At 27.5% G+C, this 24855-nt stretch overlaps 3 protein-coding genes, 1 long non-coding RNA gene and 1 other non-coding gene across 8 annotated transcripts in view; 4 read left to right on the top strand and 1 right to left on the bottom strand.

Annotated features, from left to right (window-relative positions):
• Window positions 1–1377: 1377 nt before the first annotated feature.
• LOC149055734 (uncharacterized) lies at window positions 1378–3805 on the top strand. 2 transcript variants are annotated; one of them, XM_089227645.1, is made up of 3 exons: window positions 1378–1947; window positions 2748–3299; window positions 3437–3805. In XM_089227645.1, exons 1-3 carry the CDS (start codon window positions 1933–1935, stop codon window positions 3755–3757), a joined length of 888 nt encoding a protein of 295 aa, XP_089083771.1. In that variant the 5' UTR covers window positions 1378–1932; the 3' UTR covers window positions 3758–3805. The 2 variants fall into 2 exon arrangements, with proteins under 2 accessions (XP_089083771.1, XP_089083770.1); XM_089227644.1 differs by having other exon boundaries at window positions 2359–3299.
• Window positions 3806–4164: 359 nt separating this feature from the next.
• LOC149055733 (uncharacterized) lies at window positions 4165–4984 on the top strand. The gene is made up of 2 exons (XR_016191797.1): window positions 4165–4398; window positions 4762–4984. It is a non-coding gene; the product is annotated as an uncharacterized LOC149055733 (long non-coding RNA).
• Window positions 4985–5596: 612 nt separating this feature from the next.
• Window positions 5597–10992, bottom strand: mRpL1 (mitochondrial ribosomal protein L1). Of its 3 annotated transcripts, none has more exons than XM_089227952.1 (9): window positions 10841–10992; window positions 10587–10700; window positions 10363–10525; window positions 9315–9407; window positions 8964–9249; window positions 7988–8102; window positions 7805–7923; window positions 7637–7740; window positions 5597–5828 (listed from the first exon to the last, which is right to left on the bottom strand). In XM_089227952.1, the coding sequence occupies exons 2-9, from the start codon at window positions 10591–10593 to the stop codon at window positions 5693–5695; spliced, it is 1023 nt and encodes a 340-aa protein (XP_089084078.1). In that variant the 5' UTR covers window positions 10594–10700; window positions 10841–10992; the 3' UTR covers window positions 5597–5692. The 3 variants fall into 3 exon arrangements, with proteins under 3 accessions (XP_089084078.1, XP_089084079.1, XP_089084080.1); XM_089227953.1 differs by having other exon boundaries at window positions 10587–10686; window positions 10841–10982; XM_089227954.1 differs by having other exon boundaries at window positions 10918–10933.
• A 137-nt stretch (window positions 10993–11129) lies between these two features.
• twin (CCR4-NOT transcription complex subunit 6-like twin) overlaps window positions 11130–24855 on the top strand; it is a 61374-nt gene continuing 47648 nt past the window's right edge. The window contains exons 1-5 of the mRNA XM_089227951.1: window positions 11130–11314; window positions 11650–11717; window positions 11791–11945; window positions 12018–12204; window positions 12285–12460. Coding sequence (XP_089084077.1) covers window positions 11668–11717; window positions 11791–11945; window positions 12018–12204; window positions 12285–12460 — 568 coding nt within the window. The 5' untranslated portion in view covers window positions 11130–11314; window positions 11650–11667. The remainder of the gene's footprint in view (window positions 11315–11649; window positions 11718–11790; window positions 11946–12017; window positions 12205–12284; window positions 12461–24855) is intronic.
• Window positions 18079–18158, top strand: TRNAL-UAG (transfer RNA leucine (anticodon UAG)). The gene has a single exon. It is a non-coding gene; the product is annotated as a tRNA-Leu (tRNA).

Below are 24855 nucleotides of genomic sequence, written 5' to 3'. Positions count from 1 at the left end.
CTTGCATGGAGGACGAGCCGTGAAGATCACGATCCGTTATCACTTATCAACGCGAAGCCACTTTTTCTATTATTTTACCCGCTCGCCTGTAGAGTCGCCACTGACCCCGGTAGGACATATACCTATTATCTAGTTGTTCTTCGAGCACGTTTGAGAAATCAGGAGACTACAAGTGTGACAATGCGACATTCCATCTTTAAATCTAAAAAGTGTTTTTACGTAGGAAATCAGAAAAAAAAAATTACCGTATTTTTAGCCCTGTAGGTAGATATACCTATATAGACGGGTATAACTCTTGCAGTAACCACTAACCGTTGCGGTTCGCATTTAGCGACATTAACCGTGAGAATCTATGGGTAAAGTGTACCTGTACCCATTACTTGCTTATCATGTTATTTAAAATTTAAATCATTAATAAATTTATTGGTTGTACTAATGACTAATATAGATTAATCGTGCAAATAATGGACTAACGATATCAAGTATAATGATAAAAAATTTAATTTATTGTTTCACAAAATTTGTCCTTTGACCTTCTATATATTATTTTAATTTATAGTTTTGACCAAGTAGAGATTTTTTTATCCACAATATTTTTACCATCAGTTGAAACTTAAATTTTGGCAAAGTTCAATTTCAATCAAAAAAGTGTGTGTGTGTGTGGGGGGGGGGGGTGAATTTGTCCCCCTCCCGGATAGGAAGCTTTAAAATTTAATACAAGGTTTCTAACATATTGTTACAATACCAGTTCAAAAATATTAAAAATACAAAGGAACGATTTTTTTTTATAAGCATCTAAAGTTAAAATTTTGACTAAATACGTAAAAATTACGGCAATGTTCAAATTGTCTCAGATATAAATTAAAAAAGTTTTTCTTTTTAAATCTAAGATTTGAAAATTTAATACAAGGCGCCTAACATATTTTTACAATAAAAGTTGAAAAATTAAAAAAATACAATCACAATTTTTTTTTTACAAGTATTCAAATTTTAATTTTGACAACATAGTAAAAATCACGAAAATTCGCAAATCATTTTAAGCTAGAAATTCATGAAAAATTTTCTTTTTAAATCTAAGATTTGAAAATTTTTAATAATCTATAATATTTCCTAGACAGATAAACCGTCCCCACTCAGAATCATTTTTCGTGTACAATGATATAATATCATTGGATTCAAATTTAATTCCATCCATTACAGTAACCCACTTGTTAACCTACTGTACAGCAGAGCGACATCCAAGATTTACCCGCTTTTTTTTTCTTGTGATATTACTAACTCTTTTCAACAGTGGCGTACCCAGGGGCAGGGCCTAAAATACTGTGTCCCCTGACACACATTGTGTCCCCTGAAAATCAAAGTGTGTCCCCTGAATGACAAATGTGTGTCCCAAGTTTTATAACACGTTTTTAGTTTTGATTGCGGAATTAAGACGTAATAATAACAATTTAGGAATAATTTCAACACAATTTTGTTATAACTTCATTTCAAAATAAATTGAGAATAATTATTATCAATTTTATACAAATATCGAGTGATAAGCATTTATATCTGATATCATACACTTTGGCTGGTCATTACACATTGTTCCACAAAACACATGTGCCTAGTTCCAATGGACTTTTGTTCCACAAAATTCTTGTTTCAAACGTGGGATTTTGTCTATAAATATACTATGTGGGTATTTTAAAATTGTTGAACAACATAATATTATTATGGTATTAGTGATTCTGAATTCTGATAGTAATAATATTAATCATTATTCATTATTATAATAGACGATAGTTAGTATCAACTAGTATTGTTAATAATTTAATATTTTTATTTACTGAACTACTCTAGCCTATTTAGCATTTTGAACCTAATTACCTATTTTATTTCTATACTATATTATTATGGACAAATATGTTATAAAAAAAAGAAAAACTGATAATGTTTCAATACAAAGTAAGTTCATATTAATTCAATATTGTGTAGGTAGTGTGTACTGTAACCTACTAAAAAAATAACTAGTAAGAGCATTGTAATTTCTATTTTATAGCACATTAAGTTATAATATTCTATTATGCCTATAGTGATATATAATTTAGTATATTAGGTATAACTCTACAGCATATTATATACCTAAATGTATTTTAATATGTAATATGTATTTATTTGAAGCCTAAAATATGTTGAAATATTTAAAAAAATTAAAGTTAGGTATTATAATTTATTATTTATTACAAATTGGATTTTAAAGAATTGACTAGTTATTTTGTCTTGTTTAATAAAATATATAACTGGCTAAAGGATCTACACACATAATAATGACTAATTTATTTAAGTCCTGATTTGAGTTTTCATTGTATTTTGTAGTTGGATTGTGTGCTAATGAACCCACTGTTTTTCACCAAAGTTTACCAAATAGAGTTGTTAGTGAAGTATCAAGTTCATCTTCGATTTCATCCTACTTTCACCAATCGGGACTAAGAACTAATGAATTGAAACAAGTTGCTCTAGATGAACAAAAAACTATGTACACACTTCCTAAGTATTTTGATGTCAGGTGGACAGAGTTTACTTATAATTTATTACTGAACATATTAAGGAATTGGAGAATCCTTGTTAAATACTTTATTTTAAAAAAACATGATAAAGATAATAAAACAAAGGCTGAAGGCTTTTTAAAAAATTTAACTGATGTTAACAAATTAAAACTGTTGTGTTTTTTTGTCGACTTGGGTTATTTGTATTCACGTTTTCAGAAACAAATCCAATCAGATGATGTTCTTATATATGATATAGCTGAGAAAAGAAATATATTAATACATTCTATTGAAAATCTAAGAGAACATCATTTACTCGGTGGATGGGAAAGTATATTAGAAAATGAAATTAAAACAATTGATGTTGAACCAGAAAATAATCACTCAAATATTATGTTAAAAGACATACAGTTATATGAAAAAAAAAAAAATTCCCGAAGAAAGTCCCATCATTTATTCGTCTCTGATACCCGTTCATTTTCTGCTGTACGAAATGATACATTGGAACATATTAAAACATTTTTAGCTGATCGACTAGATGCTGAAGAATGGAAGGCATTTAAACCGTCGGAACGCTTAAGCAATACAGTGACAGATTCGGAACTTAATGAATGCCATAAAATGATTTGTCCAGATATTAATTTAGTTGACTTTGTTACTAGCTACAGAGAAGCGTCTTACACATCAGAAGTTGCAGAAAAGAAAATGTCTATACAATTGTTAAAGTTATTTTTGTTAAATGAAGCTTGGAAACCATTAAGTATATCAGTGGTATGTATCAAGTGGTATATTGATTTACCTAATATTAAATATATTTTTTATTGTTATTTATTATTTTTTTAATCACATTTATACATTTAAACTATAAAATACAAAACAACTATTCTAAGTTAAAGTATTTTTTGCAGGGAAGACTGTTGGCTGCTAAACCCCACTCAGCCGATGTGGAAAGGTTAATTTCTTATTATAATGTTTTAAAAACGTCAGGTCGATCTTCCTTGTCACCGAATACTATTAAGGATTGTTTGTACGTCAAATTAAATATGCCATCCGTATCAGAATACAATCCAAAGGAAGCTGTATTGTTATGGTTGAACGAAAAACAACGGCATAGTAAGGTGCATGAAAAAGCGACCAACCAAGAGTGGTATCAAGGTGTTTTTCCTGAAGCTAAAGCTGATCGACTAAAGCAACCAACTGATGATTATAATAAGTGTTATTCATTTTAAGTTGTTACATATTAGTATATTACTATAATAAAATATTTTTAAATTATACTTGTATTTATTTTCTGTATTTTTAGTAACAATATCATATAAATATTATTAATGTGTAAGGTAATAAGTGGTACATAAAAGAAGGGGGGTTTTGGAAGTTACAACTTACACAGGTTTTTTTTTGCTATAAAAATGTGTCAAAGTTCAAAGTCAACAGTTAAATTAATAAGTGTGTCCCCTGAAATTAGATGTATTTTAGGCCCTGCCCAGGGGGGGGGGCTTAGGGGGCTTCAGCCCATCCCATTGGCCATGTTTTGGAATACATTTTATATTATAAAAGACAAAGTACAAACCATGATATTTCTAAAAACGGTATTGAATACAACGTATTATCTTTAGTAACAATGACCTAATATAAGCAAAGCATAAACGTTATGTTTATTATGGTACCGAATATCGATATAGATTTAGCCCCCCCCCCCCACCATTCGAAAATCCTGGATACGCCACTGCTTTTCAACATATTATTGTTTATCATATTTTACTATACACAATGATAGTGAATGATATTACCAAAACATTGAGATTAATTTGATGCTATTGCAGTAGTTATTGCACTATGAACCTCATGGACACTGTGTTACTGTTTATTGGTAAGTTGTTATTAATTAAAATAAATTAGGTAGCCGGTAGGTATATTTATAGTGATTAAAGTTTCATCAAAAATTAATTTTTGGCCATATTATTAATAGTAAAATAAATTAATACTGCTGAAATATACTTAAATTATTTTCTTACTATTATATTATTTATCGTTATTACTTATTATTTTTAAAATATTTGGCTAATTAGCTAAAAAATTATTATGTTATGTTCAGCATTGATTGTTAGTTACATTTACAATTAAATAATACAATATTTTTTAAGTTACTTAAACTTGCTTATAAACAGTAAGTATGAACTTATAAACCATATAATTGTCATATCATTGAATTCAAATTTCAAATCTATTACAGTGATCTATCATCTATACAAGATCTACTTGACATCTACATTTCAGTAGGGCGAGGATTCCAGATATCTTGTTTTTCCAATGGTCTACGAGACTTGATAGTAGTCAGATGTCGCCGTCAGTATTGTTTTATTTTGATCCGTTTATCAGTAAAACCTTACTATTCGTAATTTATTTGATTATCATTATACAATTATTTAGACATCATAAAATATTATATAATACTAGTATTATACTTCTACTGTCTATACAGCCGTCCTATGAAAAAACGCTGTTAATCGAAAAAAAAAATGACTATAATAGTATATTAGTAATATTGTTTATAGTGATATTATTTTAGTTAATAAAAAAAATTGTCTTATTGGTGTAAGGACAAAATATCTAATTACTGGGTAAAATAAATTTTATTAAGATCAATACACATAATATAATTTTTGATGGGGTTTTGAGTAGTTTTTTTTTTGAGGGGGGGGGCTTAACTCCCCCTTATTTGCGCCACTGCCGAGGAACTACTTTTTGCTTATTGAGCAATTATTAGCAATTATTAGCAATTATTAGCAATGTATTTTTATAATTATTAACTTTTTTTGAAAGTGTTGTTTAATGTTACAGTGTTTCATCACAATATGATGGTTGTTGTGATTTTGTCAATAAGATCAATTTTATATGGTAATGCACAATACTCTTAAACAAGTATCACAGAGTCAGTCTTAGGTAGAGGCCAGACGTCAGAGGCTCCTGACTTGGGCCTAGAATTATAAAAAAAATTGTTCCATGCTCGCTTCACCATAGGGTTGACTCTAAAGTGCATATTTTCAGGTGTATTATAAAATAATAAATTATGGTTATTGTACGCGTATATTAAAAAAAAAAAAACTAACAACTAACTAATATATTTTAATAATTTATAACAAATCACTAAAAATTAATTTATACTAAATACGTTGTTTCTTTTTAATTTCATCTTCATCTTCTGAATCTGAATCAGATTCTGAGTCTTCTTCAGTGTTAACAAACTGAGATAAATTGATATTGAATTTTTCCCTTGATGCTGGAGTTTGAGCTAAACATCTGAAATACATAATTATTTATCAAATAAATCAACTATTTGTATGAATGTATAAATATAGCAATATATTAAATCATAGGCGTGTCCAGGCTTCCATTTTTTTACTTACTACAACAATCTGTATTTTATAATCTATATTTGTGACTTTTTATTTTAGTATGGAAATTATATAGCACTACTAACCATACAGAAATCCGTGTTTCAACCATGGTAGATTATATGCCAAGAGGCCAAGAATCAAGTCACTGGGGAGGCTGGTGCCCACCCTGCCTCTCACGTAGACATGCCTATGTATTAAATACAAATAGCCTATATATTTTTATAGAATATGGTACTAAAGTCAATAGCTCTGCATTAATGAAAAGTTGTGTATATTAACTTAAAAAAAGCTTATAAAAAAATTATAAATTAGTAAAAAGATAATTAGGTCAATTACATAGTGCGAAATTTTTTTTCTATAAAATCTGCGAAACTATTTTTAAAGAAACGTCTATTTGGTAACTTTGATCGTTGTGATGCTCCCAACTGTTTTTGTTGGTGCACATTAAGTAATTGGGCTTGCTAGAGGATGTGGTCGCTTGGCAGAAAGAAACATTTTTATGACCTACTGCTATATAATAGATAGTATCTCAACGGACCAAAAAATATTTCTTTTAGAAGATTAAATTCCAAGAAAGCTGACTGGAATGTGTTTACCATGAAATTGAACATTACAATTAGTGACCTAGCTCCTGATACAGAAAAAATAATTTAATCAATGGTATACCTAATAGCTTTAGAATAGTCTAGTACTAGCCAAAAATAATTTGATGTTGAAAAAGTAACCAGCGCAACAACAAAGTTACCAATAGTAAATACTATTATAGTTATTTGATTTATAATACATTGCTATCTAACACATTTATTTTTGATTTTACAATGATTAATAAGCATATTAATGCCCAATACAAAAATAAATATAAAAGCTTATAAAGTACTTGTGACATTATTTTATTTAAGAAAGTTGATTTAAAATTTGCTTTAAATTGTGTTAAGTATAAAAATGAAACTTTTTGTTGGAAGTAATATTGTTTTGACAATGTATGTATAAATCCATTTAAAAAAAAAAAATTTAATTACAATAAGACATTCCTAGCCTATAAGGCTATCTACATTTATGGATAATTAATAATATTAATTGTTGGCTATTTTAACATGATAATAGTATAAGAAGAAATAATAATGATAATAACAATAGTAACAGTTGAGATGGTTAAACAAATAGACAATATTAATTGTTTAGATGAATAATATAATTACATTATAGTTTCAAGTAATTTAACTTATAGTAATAAATGAATAAAATCATGCGGACAGCCGCGTTTTAGACGTCTTTTCAGTGGTGGACATGCATAATTAAAATAAAAGCTTATGAATTCTTATTATTTATGTTATTTTTAGTTTATAATCATTAATCACTGTATGTCCTATCAATACTTAGATAAATTTACATATTTGAACAAAATAATATGTTATTTACTTACAGTTTTAAGTATACTAACCATGCAGTTAAGAATTTTGAAATATACATATAAGTAGTAATTTAAAGTAGTATTTAATTTTATATTAAACAAATTTACCATCATTTTTGAGACCATTAAAAATAGAGAGTTTATTAGGTAATATACTAATATGTTTATATGTTTTAATAAAACTATTAAAGTTAGGTACATACTTTCATATTATATTATTTTAAATAAAAGTAATTCATTAGTATTATGTTTAAGAAAAGTTGAGAAAAGCTTTATTTTAATATTTAAAAATTAATTACCTTATAACAAATTGAGATGGATTAGCTCTTTTTGGAGCTTTGGTCATAACATCTTTAAATAAGGTTTCAAAATTTTCAATTAGATGATTTGGTTCATCTGAAATCTAAAACAAAAATATATGATATTTAGTATTCTATTTTTGATACTAAATAAAAATTGTATTTTACCTGACCAATTTTCATTTCAACAATTCCTAAAGCTTCATCATATGGATCCACTTGCATATTGTATTTAATACCTTTTATATAATGTTTTACCATGGCTACTAAATCTAATGTCAGTGAACCTGTAATTCAAATAGTTTTCATTATACTTTGCTAAAATTCCTTTACTACGACTGAATAACAAACCATGTTGAAGACTTGGATAACGTTTCCTTAATAGTCCACGGATGGCAGGTAGTTCTGTTAAAATATCGGGATGAGCAAGTACATATTGAAAATCCGGTAACATAATGAGACCTCTCTAAAAAATAAATTGTAATTATATTAGGTCTAGGGAATTGTATTTAAATTTTTTTAGTATAGTATCTTATCAGTTATCACTAAGACTTCTTTTATTTTTTTTTTATATTTGTCGAGAAAATAATAAACAATGTGAGTGATGTATAAATATGTTTCATAACACAAAAAGGTTATATTTAAAATTTTATTTTGCATATATTGTTATTTCATATAAATGTATATTTGAGTATATTAAACAAATTAAGAGCAGTTATAATTTTGGAAAATTTTGATATTAAATATAATATAATAAATAATAATTTATACACAAATATAATTTTCCAAATGCCTACAGTTAGAATTACTTTATTGAAATTTGATACTTAATATTGGTATTATCAATACAAAATCTAGGTGTACTGTTATTCATTTAATATGTGATCAACCAATATGATAATTTATATAATATACGACCTTACTGATCTATTAACAGGCAAGATCTATATTTTTTTTCAAATTACATTTTGCGTTATGCTATGTTTTAATTATTGTATTTTGTCATTATATCGTTTAAAAATTGTTTTTATGTCAAATATAGCAACACGACAAAATTATAACATTTGAAAGCCCTGAATTAATAATTAGTTATATACTTGTATTTGTATTAATTTTAAGTTATTATTCTAATACTATTATTAAAAAATTAAAATGATTAGTGATATATTTTTAGAATCACATCTCATAATTCAACAATATAGGTAATATATGCCAGTAATTACTTATTTCTTATTATAAGTATATTGATTTAAGATTGAATAGGAAAATATTGTGATAGAAAGGTAATTAATTATAGTAATAAGTGGTATAACAAGATGTAATATACCTCTATACTTTTAATAACTTCTTTACCACCAACTAGCATTGCACCAGCATTTCTAGCTTCTTCCATCATTTCAGCACTTTGACAAAATGCTAATATTGTTCTATCTTCCCCATGGTCATAAGGATGAGGTAATTCAATTATTTTATGATATTTATCCACAAATTTATTTTTTTTATCTGTAGTTAAGTCTATTTCAAGACGAACATTAAGAGGTGCATTAGGTACATTGATCATTGTTGGATGATGAAGTTCACGGTGAGCTAATATGGCTTCCAACAAGCTATATCTGTATTATTTTATAAAATATGTAAGTATGAATAATTTAATAATGTAAAATAGATCAAAACTGACCTGCGCATTTGGTTAAATAATCCAAGGTAGACATCATCATTGGATGAACGCCAAGGAAATGTTTCAATTGTACGACTTGATTTTTCTAGCTGCCTATAAACAGTTATAACTTTATGAAAATTCTCTAATTATTATAAGAACAAAAAATGTGAAGATTGTTTATGATATTAAGTATTATGTATTGAATTATTAAAAAATTAGTGATGCATGATGATGGTCAAAACATTAGTATAGTACAGTGATCTCAAATGTGGGGGCTACCACCCTTTTGTGGGCATTTTTATTTTGAAATGGGCTCATTAATCATTTACATTTTTATTGTTTATAACTGATTGCAAATAAAAACTAATTTGAAATACAGAATTATGTAGGTATAATATTTATAGGCACTTAAATAACATCTAAATAATTATATTAAAGGACTATAGATTTTAGGTACTAGGTGGTTGAAAAAAATTGATTGGGAGGGGGCGGTATGAGATTTTTAAAATCTAAAAGGGGCGTTGAGTTAAAAATGTTTGGGAAACATTGGTATAGGGTTTATCATTTATATAATTCATGAATTTCATTCAGTTAAATAGCTAAATTAATAGTCTATAGGTGGCTCAGGATACTTTAAAATAGTAATAAAAACATATGTTACTATTTATATTAAAGAAATGTAAGTCAAGTTAAATATTGCATTCCTCAAATAGTTGATCTTTAAGCACCTAATTGTACGAGAGTATATCGATTTTAAAATAAAGAATACATAGATGTATTAGTAACAAAAACCAATGGATACTACACAGAAACTTGTTTAAATAAAAATAAAGATTTTAGAAGACATTGCATTCATTTAGTGAACCAAATATTTTTTAAATACTTGAATTTAATATAGTAATATGTAAGTATTATTAAGTGTATGTCTATATTAAGAGAAAAATAAATTTTTAAGATCAAATACTAGAAACTAAATTAAATCTTGCAATTTTTAGTTTAAACTTAGTGCTAATATAGATCTTTAAAGTTAAAAGACATGTTTATTCAAACAAAATTTACTACTGACTTTTTCTTTAATATAGGTATATATTTTCTTGCTTTGGCTAAATTAGCAGCTCTGTTTTTTTTATTAATTTTTGCTTTTCGCTCTCTTGTACATTTACGTGCACGATATCGAACTGGCAATATTGAAGAAACTGTTGGCAGCGAGCGAAACAGATAACTAAAATCTAAAAATAAAATATTCATTAAAAGGCGAACATAGAGCATTTTCACTTGTGCAACACTTACTAAACATTTTATCGATTTTATTATCAAAGACCTTGTCAAAAAAATGTTATGTAGTACGTAAAAGATTTCTGAAATGTCAGTGGTATTTCTTCTGAATCACCTGTAAACGATTACCTATAATAAATCGAATATTTTCATTATATTTTTCAATGCAAATTTGTAAGGTTTAAATCTGACATGCAACGCTTTTATTGTTTTAAAATCTTTATATTTTCTACTTCTAAAGATATACCAGCTTAGAAAGTGAGTTATACCTTAAAGTAAGTACAATCAACTAATTTATTTTGACATGGTTAAAAGTTAGGACAGTGAAAGAATGAACTAAACTTACTAGACTAAATAGTAAATGTCTAAAATGTCTTAATTTATGTTTATCAAAATATATTATTTTGTTAATAAAAACATAACCTCAGTACCTAACCAACTGAAATATGGGTAACATATTATTATCAATACCGACCAATCGGATCTAAGCGATTATTATTACTGGTCACACTGATATCGTTCTTATATCATGTTTTGTTTTTTCGTTTACTTAGCTATATAGCTACTGCTGTCTAGTGTCTAGTGTCGGATGATTTTAACTTTATGTATTTTTTAAACTCTGTGTTGTGAATGATTTTTTGTAGATTAGTCATTACCATAGCCGCTTCCCTTTTTGAAGATTGCATTAAACGTTAGGACACCTGTCGAACAAAACGGTTGGATTTGATTAATAAAAGTAGCAGGTAAAACAATTGAATTGATATTTATACAACAAACAAAGACTTATTTACTAACAAGTGGCTCTAGGGTAGATGGAATGTAATACAGATTAATTTGGTTTTGGAATATTTCATCGGATAAAAATGTATAATTAATTAAGAAGAAAAGTTTTTATTATTATAGTAATGTTTTGATAATATATATATTTTTCTTTTAACAACAGACGAGTCTCACCTATTGTTTATATTTATATACCTGATAATTACCATATTGTGATGATAGTTTTTAATTTAAATTTCATAGAAAAATTTATCTGTGTCTTACATATTGATTATTAATATTTTTTTACAACCAACAGATTTCTGTAGTTGACTCAATGAACGATTCAACAGAGGAATGTTCTCCATTTAAAGACAGAAAGAAAAAGTAAATTAATTCAACCGTCTTTCATATAAATTTTGTATTTGTGGTTTGTCTAATGTATTTTTAATGTGTCTAGAACTCACATGTCGCTCAATGATAAAAAACGTTTAGCTCGGGAAAAAGCTGAGCAGTATAATAGTAATGGCAGGCCTTTACGCCAATATCATATGTTAACTGCTGAAGAGGTGAAACAGGGGAAAGAAACTCATTGGGAAGAATTGGAAATCATTGGTATTTTATTTTGTTTTTATGTCCTTAGTTAAATAAATTATTTTCATTTTTTTATATTGTTAAAAATATTAGGTTGTGTAAAAAACATAAGTCCTTCTTTATGGAATTTGACGACATTAACAGGACTTTACCTGAATGACAATCAATTAACACGTTTACCGCCAGATATATCAATGCTTGTTAACTTGCAATATCTGGATTTGTCTGGAAATAAATTACGCAGTTTACCTGCTGAACTTGGTGAATTAGTATACCTCAGGTAGAAATTAGTTTTGAACACTTTTAATAATTGTTAATTTCTGTAATTTTTTTTATACTACATATTATATTGTATTTCAGAGAGTTACATTTGGGTTATAATATGTTAAGATCACTACCACATGAGTTGGGGCGTTTATTTCAATTGCAAGTATTAAGTTTAGCTGGTAATCCTCTGTGTCAAGAAGTAATGAAGTTGTATAGTGAACCAAATGGCACACATAGATTGCTCATGTACCTTTTAGATAGCTTACAAGGTAAGATAATATATTTCATTAGTAGTATTCACTATTCATTGCAAATTAGTTAGTTTTAACTTTTAAGTTTATTAAAGTTAGACTGTAAATTATTAAGGTTAGGTTCAGTGGCATAATTTAAAGATTAAATATAGTTATGTGCAACATTTCGACTGGCTTTTACAAATAACAAAATATGTTTGGTCATCCCATTAGTTTTCTATAATATAGGTACCTGATTCTCTTGGCCAAATCATATTGACTGTTGTGTTGTAGCTGACGCTGTAGAGACTGTTTATTTAGTATTTCTCCCACATATTTACTGCATTTGATATTTATAGTATTATTCAAAACATATTTAAATAATTAATGATGGGCGATATCGGTGGTAACTAATTTATTTATCAAAAAAGATGTTTAGAATGTTTCTTTATGTGTCTTGTTTAATTAATAATTGATAGTTGATTAAAATTATTTGTTTTTGTTTTTAATTTTCAATTGAATAATATTTTCTCATAGTTTTTTCTAAAATTATTTTTAACATGTTGACTGCCATTTGATTTCCTACGGCCATGTGTGTGTCATGATATATCTTATAGAGATGCTTAACATACTTCTCCTTATCAATCCAATTATTATAACATTGTGTGTGAATGTTGGTTTATTGATAAAAATAAAATATTATAAATAAAAGTGTATATTTATTCAAAAATATGGAGTGTACGAATACTTTTTACACTCACTGTTTACTATTATATTTAAAAAAAATTAAACTAATATATCACATCAAAAAAATAGTAATAATTCCTCCTTTGCTACTGTGTTATTTTTATTACCTTATTGTTACGCCACGGAAGAGTTAATAATTTAAAACATATTCTTTTATGGTTGATAACGTCGAAAAAGTATAAAATTCACAGATCGCCCCTGGTCACATGGTAGTCTATGTATTATATATTTTAGTATATAACTTACATCAGAAGCATATATCAAGGGAAAATGGTATCGGCCCATCATTAAAACATATACTACCTACAAGTTACAACCTGAGAGATTAGAATAAGGAGACAAAACACAGCTGTCTATTTGAAATCACAATATAGTCTTACAATAAAATGGCCACTGGCTGAGTTAAGGTATAGGAGTTGTTAATGTTATTTATGGTTTTTAAAAAATGTTTGCAATATTGTAAATGGGTTTATGACATAGGTAATATTCTTAACTATAAGATTGATTATAGGTTTATTCATTTTAATATTAAAGCTAACAATACAAGATTGGTTCTGCTGAACACAAACTTGGTGTATTGGGAATGTGTCAGAGAGAGTAAACAAGTTGTGGGCTGACATAATTTTAACAGATTGTTTAATTTTATTATTTACACAATAATAATACAATTTTAGATGAAGTACACCCGTATGAATTTGTAATTTCACAAGCTTTTCAATTTATAATGAGTCATTGTTCAAAATATTTCATATATTTTCTAAAAAGTATAAAAACATGAATAATACTTATATTATTCATATATCAGTAGTAATGAATGTTACCTCAGTGATCAGACCTTAAGAGGACTCTATACTAGCATGTATTGTCTTTGTCTTACAAGTGTGTAATAGAAAATTTTGCACTCAGCAGATCACGTTAGTTTAAAATTTAGAGTGTGTTGACCTCTTTTAACAATTAAAGGTAACATTATTATGGAGGGCTTCTCATAGGCTTTGTATTATAATTTAATTTTAAAGCGAGTTATGAGTATTTTAAAATTGTTTGAATTTGTATATCTTAAAATACTCATAACTTACTTTAAAAATAAAAAATAATACAAAGCCTATGAGAAGCCGTCCATAATAATGTTAACTTTAATTTTTATAAGAGGTCAACTCACTCTATATTTTAAACTAATGGAGCTAAACGAGATCTGCTGTGCATAAAATTTGGTATGTTACTTACTTGTAAGACAGAGACAACACATGTGGGTGTTGGAGCTGGTCTTCCAATTTTAAACAATTCTATAAAATTTGAAATTTTTATATTTTGGTCCCTACCTTAGGCGCGGATTGGATCACCAGATTACCTGAAAAGTTCATGGTGAGCCAATCCTCATATTAAAACTCTGGGTTGATGTTCTTGGTTCACAAATGATTTGATAATATTTAACTGCATGTCTATGTTGTTAGTTATCATACAGGGTGATTCATGAGGCGTAAAACATTCATTATTTATAAAAACTATTTACTTTTTTCAAATTTTTTTTTTTCTAAATTTTAGATCTATGCTGTTTTAAAACTATATAAATTTTTAATATTTTTCACCCTTATATTTATTAGGTAAACCACTATCAACTTTTGATTTTTAAATGGCAACCTATATTAACAATATCATAAATTAATAAGGCTATTTTATTAATGAATTTTCACGTTTAAATTTTTATTTTTTGTTATTCCGTTGACGAGTAATAGTCTCCCAAAGTTGGATGGTTTTGGAGTGGTGTTTGTGTATAAATGTGTTATACCATGTCAGTACCACGGCCGCAGCAATTGGGATTTTTGTACTCTAGCGTAAAACATAATATACTTTTCAAATAAATTCAGTAAGTATGATAGTTAAGCCTAAGTTGTGCCCCAAAATAGGTAAACATATTTAGACAGGGCGAATACCATCCCAAAACCATCCAACTTTGGGAGACTATATCTCGTCAACGGATTAACAAAAATGAAAATTTATTAAAAAAATAGCCTTATTAATTTATGATATTTTTAATATGGGTTGCCATATAAAAATCAAAAGTTGAAAGTGGTTTACCTGATAAATATAAGGGTGAAAAATATTAAAAATTTATATAGTTTTAGAACTGCATGTATCTAAAATTTTGAAGAAAAAAAATTTGAAATAGTAAATAGTTTATAGTATAAAATAATGAGTGTTTTATGCCTCATGAATCCCCTGTATATTTGTATCACGATTTGGGATGTCATTTTAGTACAGTACCTAGTACATATTATGAGTTTATTAATTATTCATATATTTATAAAATGTTTTAATATTTTATATTATAAGCGGATCAATGAATGTTGTGTTTATAAAAAAAAAGTTTTTGTAACTATTGTCACTTTTGAGGCAGTTAAAAGTGCTTTGATATGGTAAACGTATGTGATATTAAATTATAAATAAAAAAATACATCCCCCCAAAGGCATTTTTTATGGAAAATTATTTGTTATTAACAACTATTATTATTCATCGGTTGGGTCTGTTAAACTGTAATTTCCTGGAAAATAAGTTTTTAAACTTTTCATTGCTGCTTGTTAAACATATTTTTTAAATACTGTAAGCGTTCAAAAAAATCTTAGATATTTTATAATATGTTGGCGCATCTAGACTGAAGCCCCCCTCCTCTTCCAATTCAAAAAAATATTTTTGTATTTAATTATACTTTATATTAGTGTATTGTTTGTCACCATTATATTAGTATGATACTGATTAGTATTTTTAATTAAGATTATTATGAAACATGATAAGGTTTGAGGCACCGCCAATAAATTATTTGGTTGACAATTATTTTTAAATTAATATACTAGCAGTTAGGTTGGTAAACTATTGCCTTTGGTTGATAACAATAATATGATTAATTATTATTACTGTCAATTTCATGAATTTATGTTTAAGTTTAAGTCCTTAAATTTGAAAGATCTTCCCAATCCTGAATGCGAGTATGGTATAATAATATGAATCTATTGACACAAATATACAATACCATAATATGTAATAATATAAAGTAAATAAAAAAAAGAATAAAATTTAAATTATAACAATTGTTACTTCAAAATAGTGACAATTTCGTGTTCTGTAGTTTGATATTGTTGAAGTGTTGTTAATGTATCGATTACAAAATAATATGAACATGAATGCGAAATCAATCAAGTGTTTTGTATGAATACTCGTGATTATAATATACTCTCATTGACTTTTTTATGATTGTGATTGTTAATAGTTATCCTTAACTATGTATTATTAGATTGTAGAAACTCTTAATAATTTGAAAATAGAGATGGAATGTTTAAAAAATTCAGAATAAGAAACCTTTTTGTATTTTTTAAATTTTGATTTATATTTATTTATTAATCCATTTAATTAATTTTTAAAATATATTATTTTATTTAGAATTCAAAATACTACTAAACTGAATTATGCTTAAAACGGTATTTTATTTTTTTGATATAGTGATGTTCCTATCATTGTTTTTTTAAGCATTTTTAAGTTAATTAAGATGTACATGTACTTGAGGATTAATTATAAAAAATCTAACTGGGTAAAATTAAAGATATTATATTTTAATTTAGAAAGCTTATTCTCTATCAAACATAAAGTTTCAAAAATTATCAATAGATAGCAGCACAAATAGAATACTAGATAATTAATTAATGATAATTTATAATTGTTAATATTGTATAAAAAATAACAGTTTCATGTTTATAAAATCATAAACAAGTATACATCTTAATCTATATAATAGGTACACATTTTTATACTCAAATGAATCAGTTTTAATAATTTTATCATACATTTAATTAGCAATAAATACAAAACAATATTTGTGTCTAATTATAGATTTTAAACTCTACCACACCTTACTACAAACTACGCTTATTGGAAAGGTGTTATTCTGTTATGTGTTCGTCCAAAAGTTTATCTTTATCCAATTCTAAAATCTTCCTAGTAAAACCATAGTTATTGAATGATACCGTAATTTACAACAGCCAATAATAATGTGATATCTGCTCGATTTTGAAACTTTCTAGTATCCAGGGGTTAAAATGGTGGGGGGGAGCTTTAGGACTCAGTCCCCTTACCTCTGACAGCTGTTAAAAAGCGTCGCCTTTAACAAATTAGGATTTTATACATTAGACATTATACATAAAATTATATATGGAACACTTACAACTTTATGGAGACATTAGTCCCCTCTGGGATTTTTTCCCACTTTAACCTCTGCTAGTAGCATATGGTTATTTAATGATACCATAATTTATAACTGTCAATCATAATGCATTAAAAGTCAAACAACACACAGATGACAATGTCACAATGTAGCTGTGAATCTGACTTAAGATTATTCTAATACATAAAAAAAAACAATTATGTTTTGTAAATGTGTTGTGTGGACCAGAAAGAAAGAAAACCAACAGTGTTGTAATATCCTCTCAACAAAACTTGTATGTCTTAAGGGATATAAAATATTTCTAGCAGCACATTTTCTAATTTGTAACTCAAGTTATTTCATAACATTGCTTACTAGTTCCACATGAATTATACAACTTTCTACGTAGTGTTAAATAAACTTCCACCTATCGAGATTGATAAACTGCACAATATAATTCTTTTGTCACATTAATACATTACCCATCAAAAATGATATTGAAGAATATCAATTTAACGCAACAATAGCATTCATTTTGTTGTAAATTTTTATTAATTTTTACAATCTCAAGTAGGTTGGATCTATTTGGAATTTTATCTTGGATATCTTTCGTATTTTGAAAATGTTTTATATATTTTTTTAAATTTATTTTAGTTAGAAAAAAGTTAAGAGTAAAAATAATCGTGTTAAATAACAGAGTTTCGTAGCGGCTGTCATGGAGGTAGCGTGGCCGAGTGGTCTAAGGCGCTGGTTTTAGGCACCAGTCCGAAAGGGCGTGGGTTCGAATCCCACCGCTGCCATAAATTTTTGCAAATTTTTCCTTTAACTTTTAATATTTTTATTTATAATTTATATTTCAAAGTGATGGATGATCAAGTGGGTTTTAACAAATTTGAGATAGGTTCGCGATTTGATTATATTTATGAATTTTTAGTAGTATGAAATATTTATTAGTGTGTTCAATTTTAAAGGCAACAGGAAATATTTCGAACGCATGACCTTGAATTTGATTCGGGGTTTTTTTACAGGATACAGGACATATAAATACATATTTATTTGATAAATTTAAATTTTTAACTTTTTTTATCTGCGCATGCGCAGTAAAATAAAAATTTCTTAAATAGGAAAATTTAATGTGTCACACACGAGTTAAGAATAACGTTTAACTTTTAACAATCAATTTTAGAAAGGTATCACACAGGTTATTAAAAATTTAACATTCAACTATGATAAAATCAAAAAACGATTAAGATAGTTATTTCAATAATAGTTTATTGATTTGATTAAAAACATGATTTAATAATAATTCTAATAATAATTTAGTAGTTTTAACAAATAAATAGTTATAATATCTGAAAATGCTTGATGAATTACCTAATTTAAAACTTTCGACTGTCTTAAAAATGTCAATTTTGAAGTTATCAAAAAACCTTTTGAGACCCCTATTAAAATCAAAACTTTCTTTAACCAACAAACTTATGATATATAAATCGATAATTCGTCCGGCTTGGCTCTACGGCATTCAACTATGGGGCTATGGGGGCCAGCTAAACCATCAAACACTAAAACCCTCCAAGCATTCCAATCCATATGCCTACGGCTAATAACCTCTGCCCCTTGGTATGTTACCAATAAAAATCTACATAAAGACCTGAACATACCAACCCTAAACGACTTAGCCCAATCCTATTACTCAAAATTCCACTCAACGCTCCGCACTCATTCAAACCCCATAATTAAAAGTTTATCCTCTACCTCAATCATTCCTAGAAGGTTAAAAAGGCAATGGCCAAGAGATCTGCTCAATACCTAATAAAAAAAAAAAATTATAAAAAAATAAAATAAATAAACTCAAACCCTAACTTCTTGTCAGGTGGCACTGCTGGGAGCCTTCCTTCTCTGTAATTAATGTTATTTTTAAGTCACCACACTTACTTATTATACACTGTATGTATAGATTGTAAATAAACTTTTATCTTCAATAAAAAGAAAGTTATCAAAAAACTGTAAAGATCAAAGTTCCTTAAAAAAATAAAGCAATACAAATCCAGTGTCAAAAATAATGGTTCCTATTTAAAAATAGGAACGCATGCGCAGATAAAAAAAAAAGTTAAAAATTTAAATTTATCAAAAAAATATGTATTTATATGTCCTGTATCCTGTAAAAAAAACCCCGAATCAAATTCAAGGTCATGCGTTCTAAATATTTCCTGTTACCTACCTTTAAAATTGAACAAACGATACCTAAATAAAAACATAAGTCATAAATTTCCTAGAGGGGAGGAAGGGACTGACCTAACTTGGAAATACTAGAAAAGTGTTTGATTTTTGATAACCTTAAATGTACCTTATTAGAACATTTCAACCGTCTTCCGTTTTTACATCTCTTAAACTCCTTACTATAGTATTCTTTTTATATGTGGTTAATGAACCGGCACTCAAGTCAATCCGTGACTTATCAACAAATAGGTAATTCAGTACACTACTTAGACATAATATGCGGATATTGATGAAAATACCGGTGGTAGCGAAAAAGATAATAATCCGAATAATATCCAATAATATAATAATTATTTTATTATCTGATATTTAAACGTTTCTCCGGTTGTTATACTTAAGGATAAATTTTTCATATTTTCAAATGATATTTCTGGGTTCTATCTACACTTAAATTTATTCACAGTTTATTTTCTTAGTTACTTGCTTATATTATATACAATGGATATCAAAAATAATAACAACAATACTAATAAAAAACATCTTATTGCTTTTAAAATCTCAACTATATATACTGGCGTAATAATATACATAAATAATGTGTAATCTTCCTAAAATATCAATTTTAAACGGTAGTTAAACGATGTCTTATTTTTAAAAATTAAAGTTATATATAGTTAATATACAGAAGAAAGAATTGCTTGTAATGTATAATTTGAATTATACGTATACAATTATTTTACGTTCGGTCAACAAATACTGTTTTGTGGTGTAAAGGTACCGAGAAAATGGCGAACCTTATTCTATAATTGTTTAGGATCTACGTTGATTAGTTTTTAAGTCACTCAGGGCATCATACGTTTGGTTATATTATATTACTCCACCCGGTGTTGCTTGTAAGACTCGCTTGCGATTATGCGAACAGTATACTTATAATAAGTAGGAAATCCACCTATGGTAGATTGCGGACTCCATGAGGGTTATATGTAAGTATACAGTTTGTAATTCTGAAGTTTCAAAGTTATATAATATTTGTCGTTTTTAATTTATCCAACCTATAATAGATTGGAAATTGGAATTGATTGGATACAATTTTGCCATTCTGTGGCTTTTGATATAGCTATACAGGCGCGTACACAAACAAATATTTTGGGGGGGGTTTTGGTTGTACATTTTTTTAATTATATAATCTAACCTAAACTATAGTCTAACAAGAAATTTACACAACTTCAATTAGGTATAGTACAATTTATTTTATAATTTCTCATAAAATTCGTTAATTATTAAAAACAATTTAAATAATATTTAATTAAAAACATGTATTTTGAATTTTTATAATATAAAATCTTTTTTTCGAGGTAGTCTTGCAAATCTGTTAATGACTTCGTCAATATCAATGTCATCATTTCTATAAATATTCATGAGCGATAATCCTGTCAATCGATCTTGTCCAATATTATTTCTTAAATAGGTTTTCAGTCTCCGCAATGTTGAAAATGAACGCTCTGCAGTAACAGTCGTTACAGGTAAAGTAGCTAATATTGTTAAAAGGCACTTTATATTCGGATAGAAATCGCTAGAAATTTGACTTAAGGTAGTTAATGAACATTTTGGGCGATCATCAGCAGATACATTTTACCACTGTGTTTGCCAGATTTTAATCTCAGTATCAAACGTATCAAAATTAGGTAATAATGGTTTGTAAAACAGTGCACATTCCGTTAATGTGTTTAAATATGTAGTATTTTGAGTTATGTACTTAGGAATTAATAATTGTAAACTGGACATTATACGATGATGTTTGGAAAACCTTTCTTCTAGTTGAAGAATAAAATGATCCAATAAAGGCAAAAAAATAGTACGTTTATAATATTGTTCTTGTGTATCAGCTGGTGTGTTATCTCGACTTTTTTCCTGAAATTTCGGGGGGGGTTTGAACCCCTAAAACCCCCCCTTGTATACGCGCCTGTAGCTATATAACTTAACTTCGCCGAGAAAAAATGACTAATTAATATTTAATACAAAATACTGCGCAGTACATTGCCATGTTGGTGTACCTCGATTTCGGTATGATCCAGTTCAGGTTGTAATATGTCAGAATATAAAATGCCAGTAAGCTTCGCGTGAGTGTTCTCATAACAACACCCCAAAGTTAAATAATAATTAGACAAAGAATTTGCTTTTATTTGACATTATATATATATATATATATATATATATATATATATATATACATATATACATAATATAATATAGAAGAAATTATTCTTGTATTATACAAGGCGTATCACGAAATCTTATCGTATTCATAATCTCATATATGCATATATGATGTATGAAATATATTTAGTCCGATTTTATTTGTAATAGTTTAGAAACTTTTCTTTCCCTCGGATGTAGGAATACATACATAAACATTCGCTTTTGTATGACGTTTATACAATTTTTTTTTTTAAATGTAGCGTATATTACTAAGATGGCTTGTATAGCTTTCTAATACTAACATTTTTTTAGAGTATAAGTATAGTGTAGTTTCAGAGATTATCTCCTACAAACAATTTTATCTCTTTATAATATTAGTATAGATAAACAACGAATGCGATATACAATTCAAATAAAATAATATTATACATACATAATATTATCGTATTTACGACTAATATTGGATAACAACGAAACACTCGAATCGCGTTTCCATATCTATATGTTTCTACACGTTTGCACGTGCAGTGTCACAGCGTTGTAGTAGGTTTCTAATTTCACTTTTATAAACGGACGTCACTATAAGCGATGTTCAGATGGTTTAATTGCACTATATAGTCTAACGTTATTATTTATTATTATAAATTCGATTGGGCATTAGAAGTGTCACTTAACCTAAGGCGAAACTATAAGGTACCTATTATATAGGTGGTTTTTTCGATTTAATATGAAATAAATGGAAATAATAGAGTTTCTGTTTTAACTTCACTTTCCTTATACATCTGCAGTTTCTAAAGTCCATTGAAGTTATAAAGTAAATTACCGCCATCAGTTTGGCGAGTGCTTTACTAGTGATCTGGAAACTATGTAAAATTCTTTGGTCAATTTTAGGATTACGAATGTCATTGTTGATTGTTTTCTCGTTGTGGTTATATTATTATACTTGGACCCAGATGTTGATAGGTACTCTAAAAGAAAATACATTTATACCATAAATAACATGAACAAATTTCTAAAAAGATACCCTATATATTGTTTATATATTAATATTCTAAAATGTTTGAAAAAAATACTCTCATAAAACCGTTTAGGTCAGTACAATTATTTATTCAATTTATCGAATTAAAAATTTTAATTTATAAATATACGTGATTTTGATTTAAATTTGAAATACCTAACTGTTTTAATCTAAAATACAATCAAACATCTACCTTTTTTAAGTATTTTTTATAATTTATTCTTACCTTCAATTTAAGATCACTACAGTTTAAATGGTGATATCCATAATAACTGTACATTTTAAAAAGTATATTGAAAATATAAAAATATAATAATGATTAACAATTAACTCCTAATGTTATTTACTTTCATTTTTGTTAAAACAAAATCTGTATTGGAATACACAATAAGCAAATATGATAAATTGATAATTAATATACATCTTAACTGTGAAGTAATACGAAGAAGGAGGCCTATACCAGTGATTGGACCCAACGTAAATATCATTTTAGGTTAATAAATTTGCAATTGTATATTGGATAAAAGATTTGTATGGGAATGTAGTTTCTTTTGCACTTTCAATTATTAAAAAAAAACCCAAAACTCTTTTTTAATGTAATTTTTTGAAACATTAAAAAAAGTACTAAAAATGCAAAATACAAATTAATTATTCAGATATGTATGTTAATGAATCATATTTTAAGCAACGCCTATGATATTCCAAAATAATATGCAAAAGTCATCAACTTCCGGCCCTATTAAATTCTTAGATGCCTAGTACAGGGGATATATTATAATTTATAAGTATACAATTGTATTTTCCTCTCCTGCACAGTTTGGGACCTATTCTCAAATCAATCGAAAATGATCGTCGAAAATATTTATTTGATTGTCGACTTTCGATCGAAATAATTAATTCGATTGCTATTTGTCGATTTATGCTATTCTCAAAAGCTAATCGAATATTTAAATATCGAATACGTGATTTTCGATCGAGTTTTCGATTATCGTAATGTTATCACTAAAATGCTAATTATTCCATGAGATAATAATTTATTCGGCTGATAACAGTTGTTTATGGATGACGGATACGGATATATTGCATAGACCTTATACTCATTTGAGTATTGTGACTGTTATTTGTTATGATTTTTTCATAGTTACTTGTTACGGACCTACGAGTTACAGTGTTGTTTAGTAACTACGGCTAATGGGCTAATGCTAATTTGATAAACAGCTAAACATTTAAATTTGCAGTGTGATCGTGTAAGTCTTACTATTCTCCACTATCCACCCTTTGAAAATTATGGTTGAATATAAAATAATATTATATAATAATACTATGGTTGGTATAAAATAAACTGCCTTGTATATTACAATAATTAGGCACCTATGTAGTTGAAAAACAAAAAATTCACAAGGCGTACATGATTTGATATTTGAGAATTCGTTGTACTTTATTTTTGAATATTATCACGACGTGTACTTATATTTAATATTTAGGTGTTAAAAGTTTAAGTAAACGTGACTTCACATTCTAAAATTCCTAAAAACAATTTGGCGTCATGATTGGCTTAATCTTGCGGTTAGTTGGTGCAGGTATACCGAAATTTTACCATAGTTTATTCCATACATACCAGATAGTAGACTATCCTATCTTACTAAAAGCATAATATGTTAAACCAGTTATCACTTGACATTTATAGTCCGCCAATTAAAACTCTTGAATCACTTAATATTTAATTACAATAAAAATTACTATAGATATCAAAATTGTTTTTTCTGTTAATCGTGGTTTGCTTTATCACGGTGCAGTGCGATGGTCCTAAGACCTATTTATTATTAGCAAAATGTTGCGCACTGACTGCTGTAATTAGATAATTAGTGCGAATCCGGTGCGAAGTCAAAAGCATTGCACACGGCCGGAGAGAAAACTGAGGTGCCAAAATGTTGTTTATAATATAGAGATAGACGCAGTCCTTATAACTGCGGTCTATGTGCAAAGTCTATGTAGTAAAAGTGTATACCTGTCTATTACCACGATAAACGAAAACTATGATATTATGCTCTTTGCCATTG

The sequence above is a fragment of the Diuraphis noxia genome, unplaced genomic scaffold (genome assembly GCF_037042655.1).
Source record: "Diuraphis noxia isolate RWA-SAM2 unplaced genomic scaffold, SU_Dnox_SAM2 contig0004, whole genome shotgun sequence".
NCBI lineage: Eukaryota > Metazoa > Arthropoda > Insecta > Hemiptera > Aphididae > Diuraphis > Diuraphis noxia.
The sequence above is the reverse complement of the archived record's forward strand: the minus strand, read 5'-3'. Positions and strand labels throughout refer to the sequence as shown.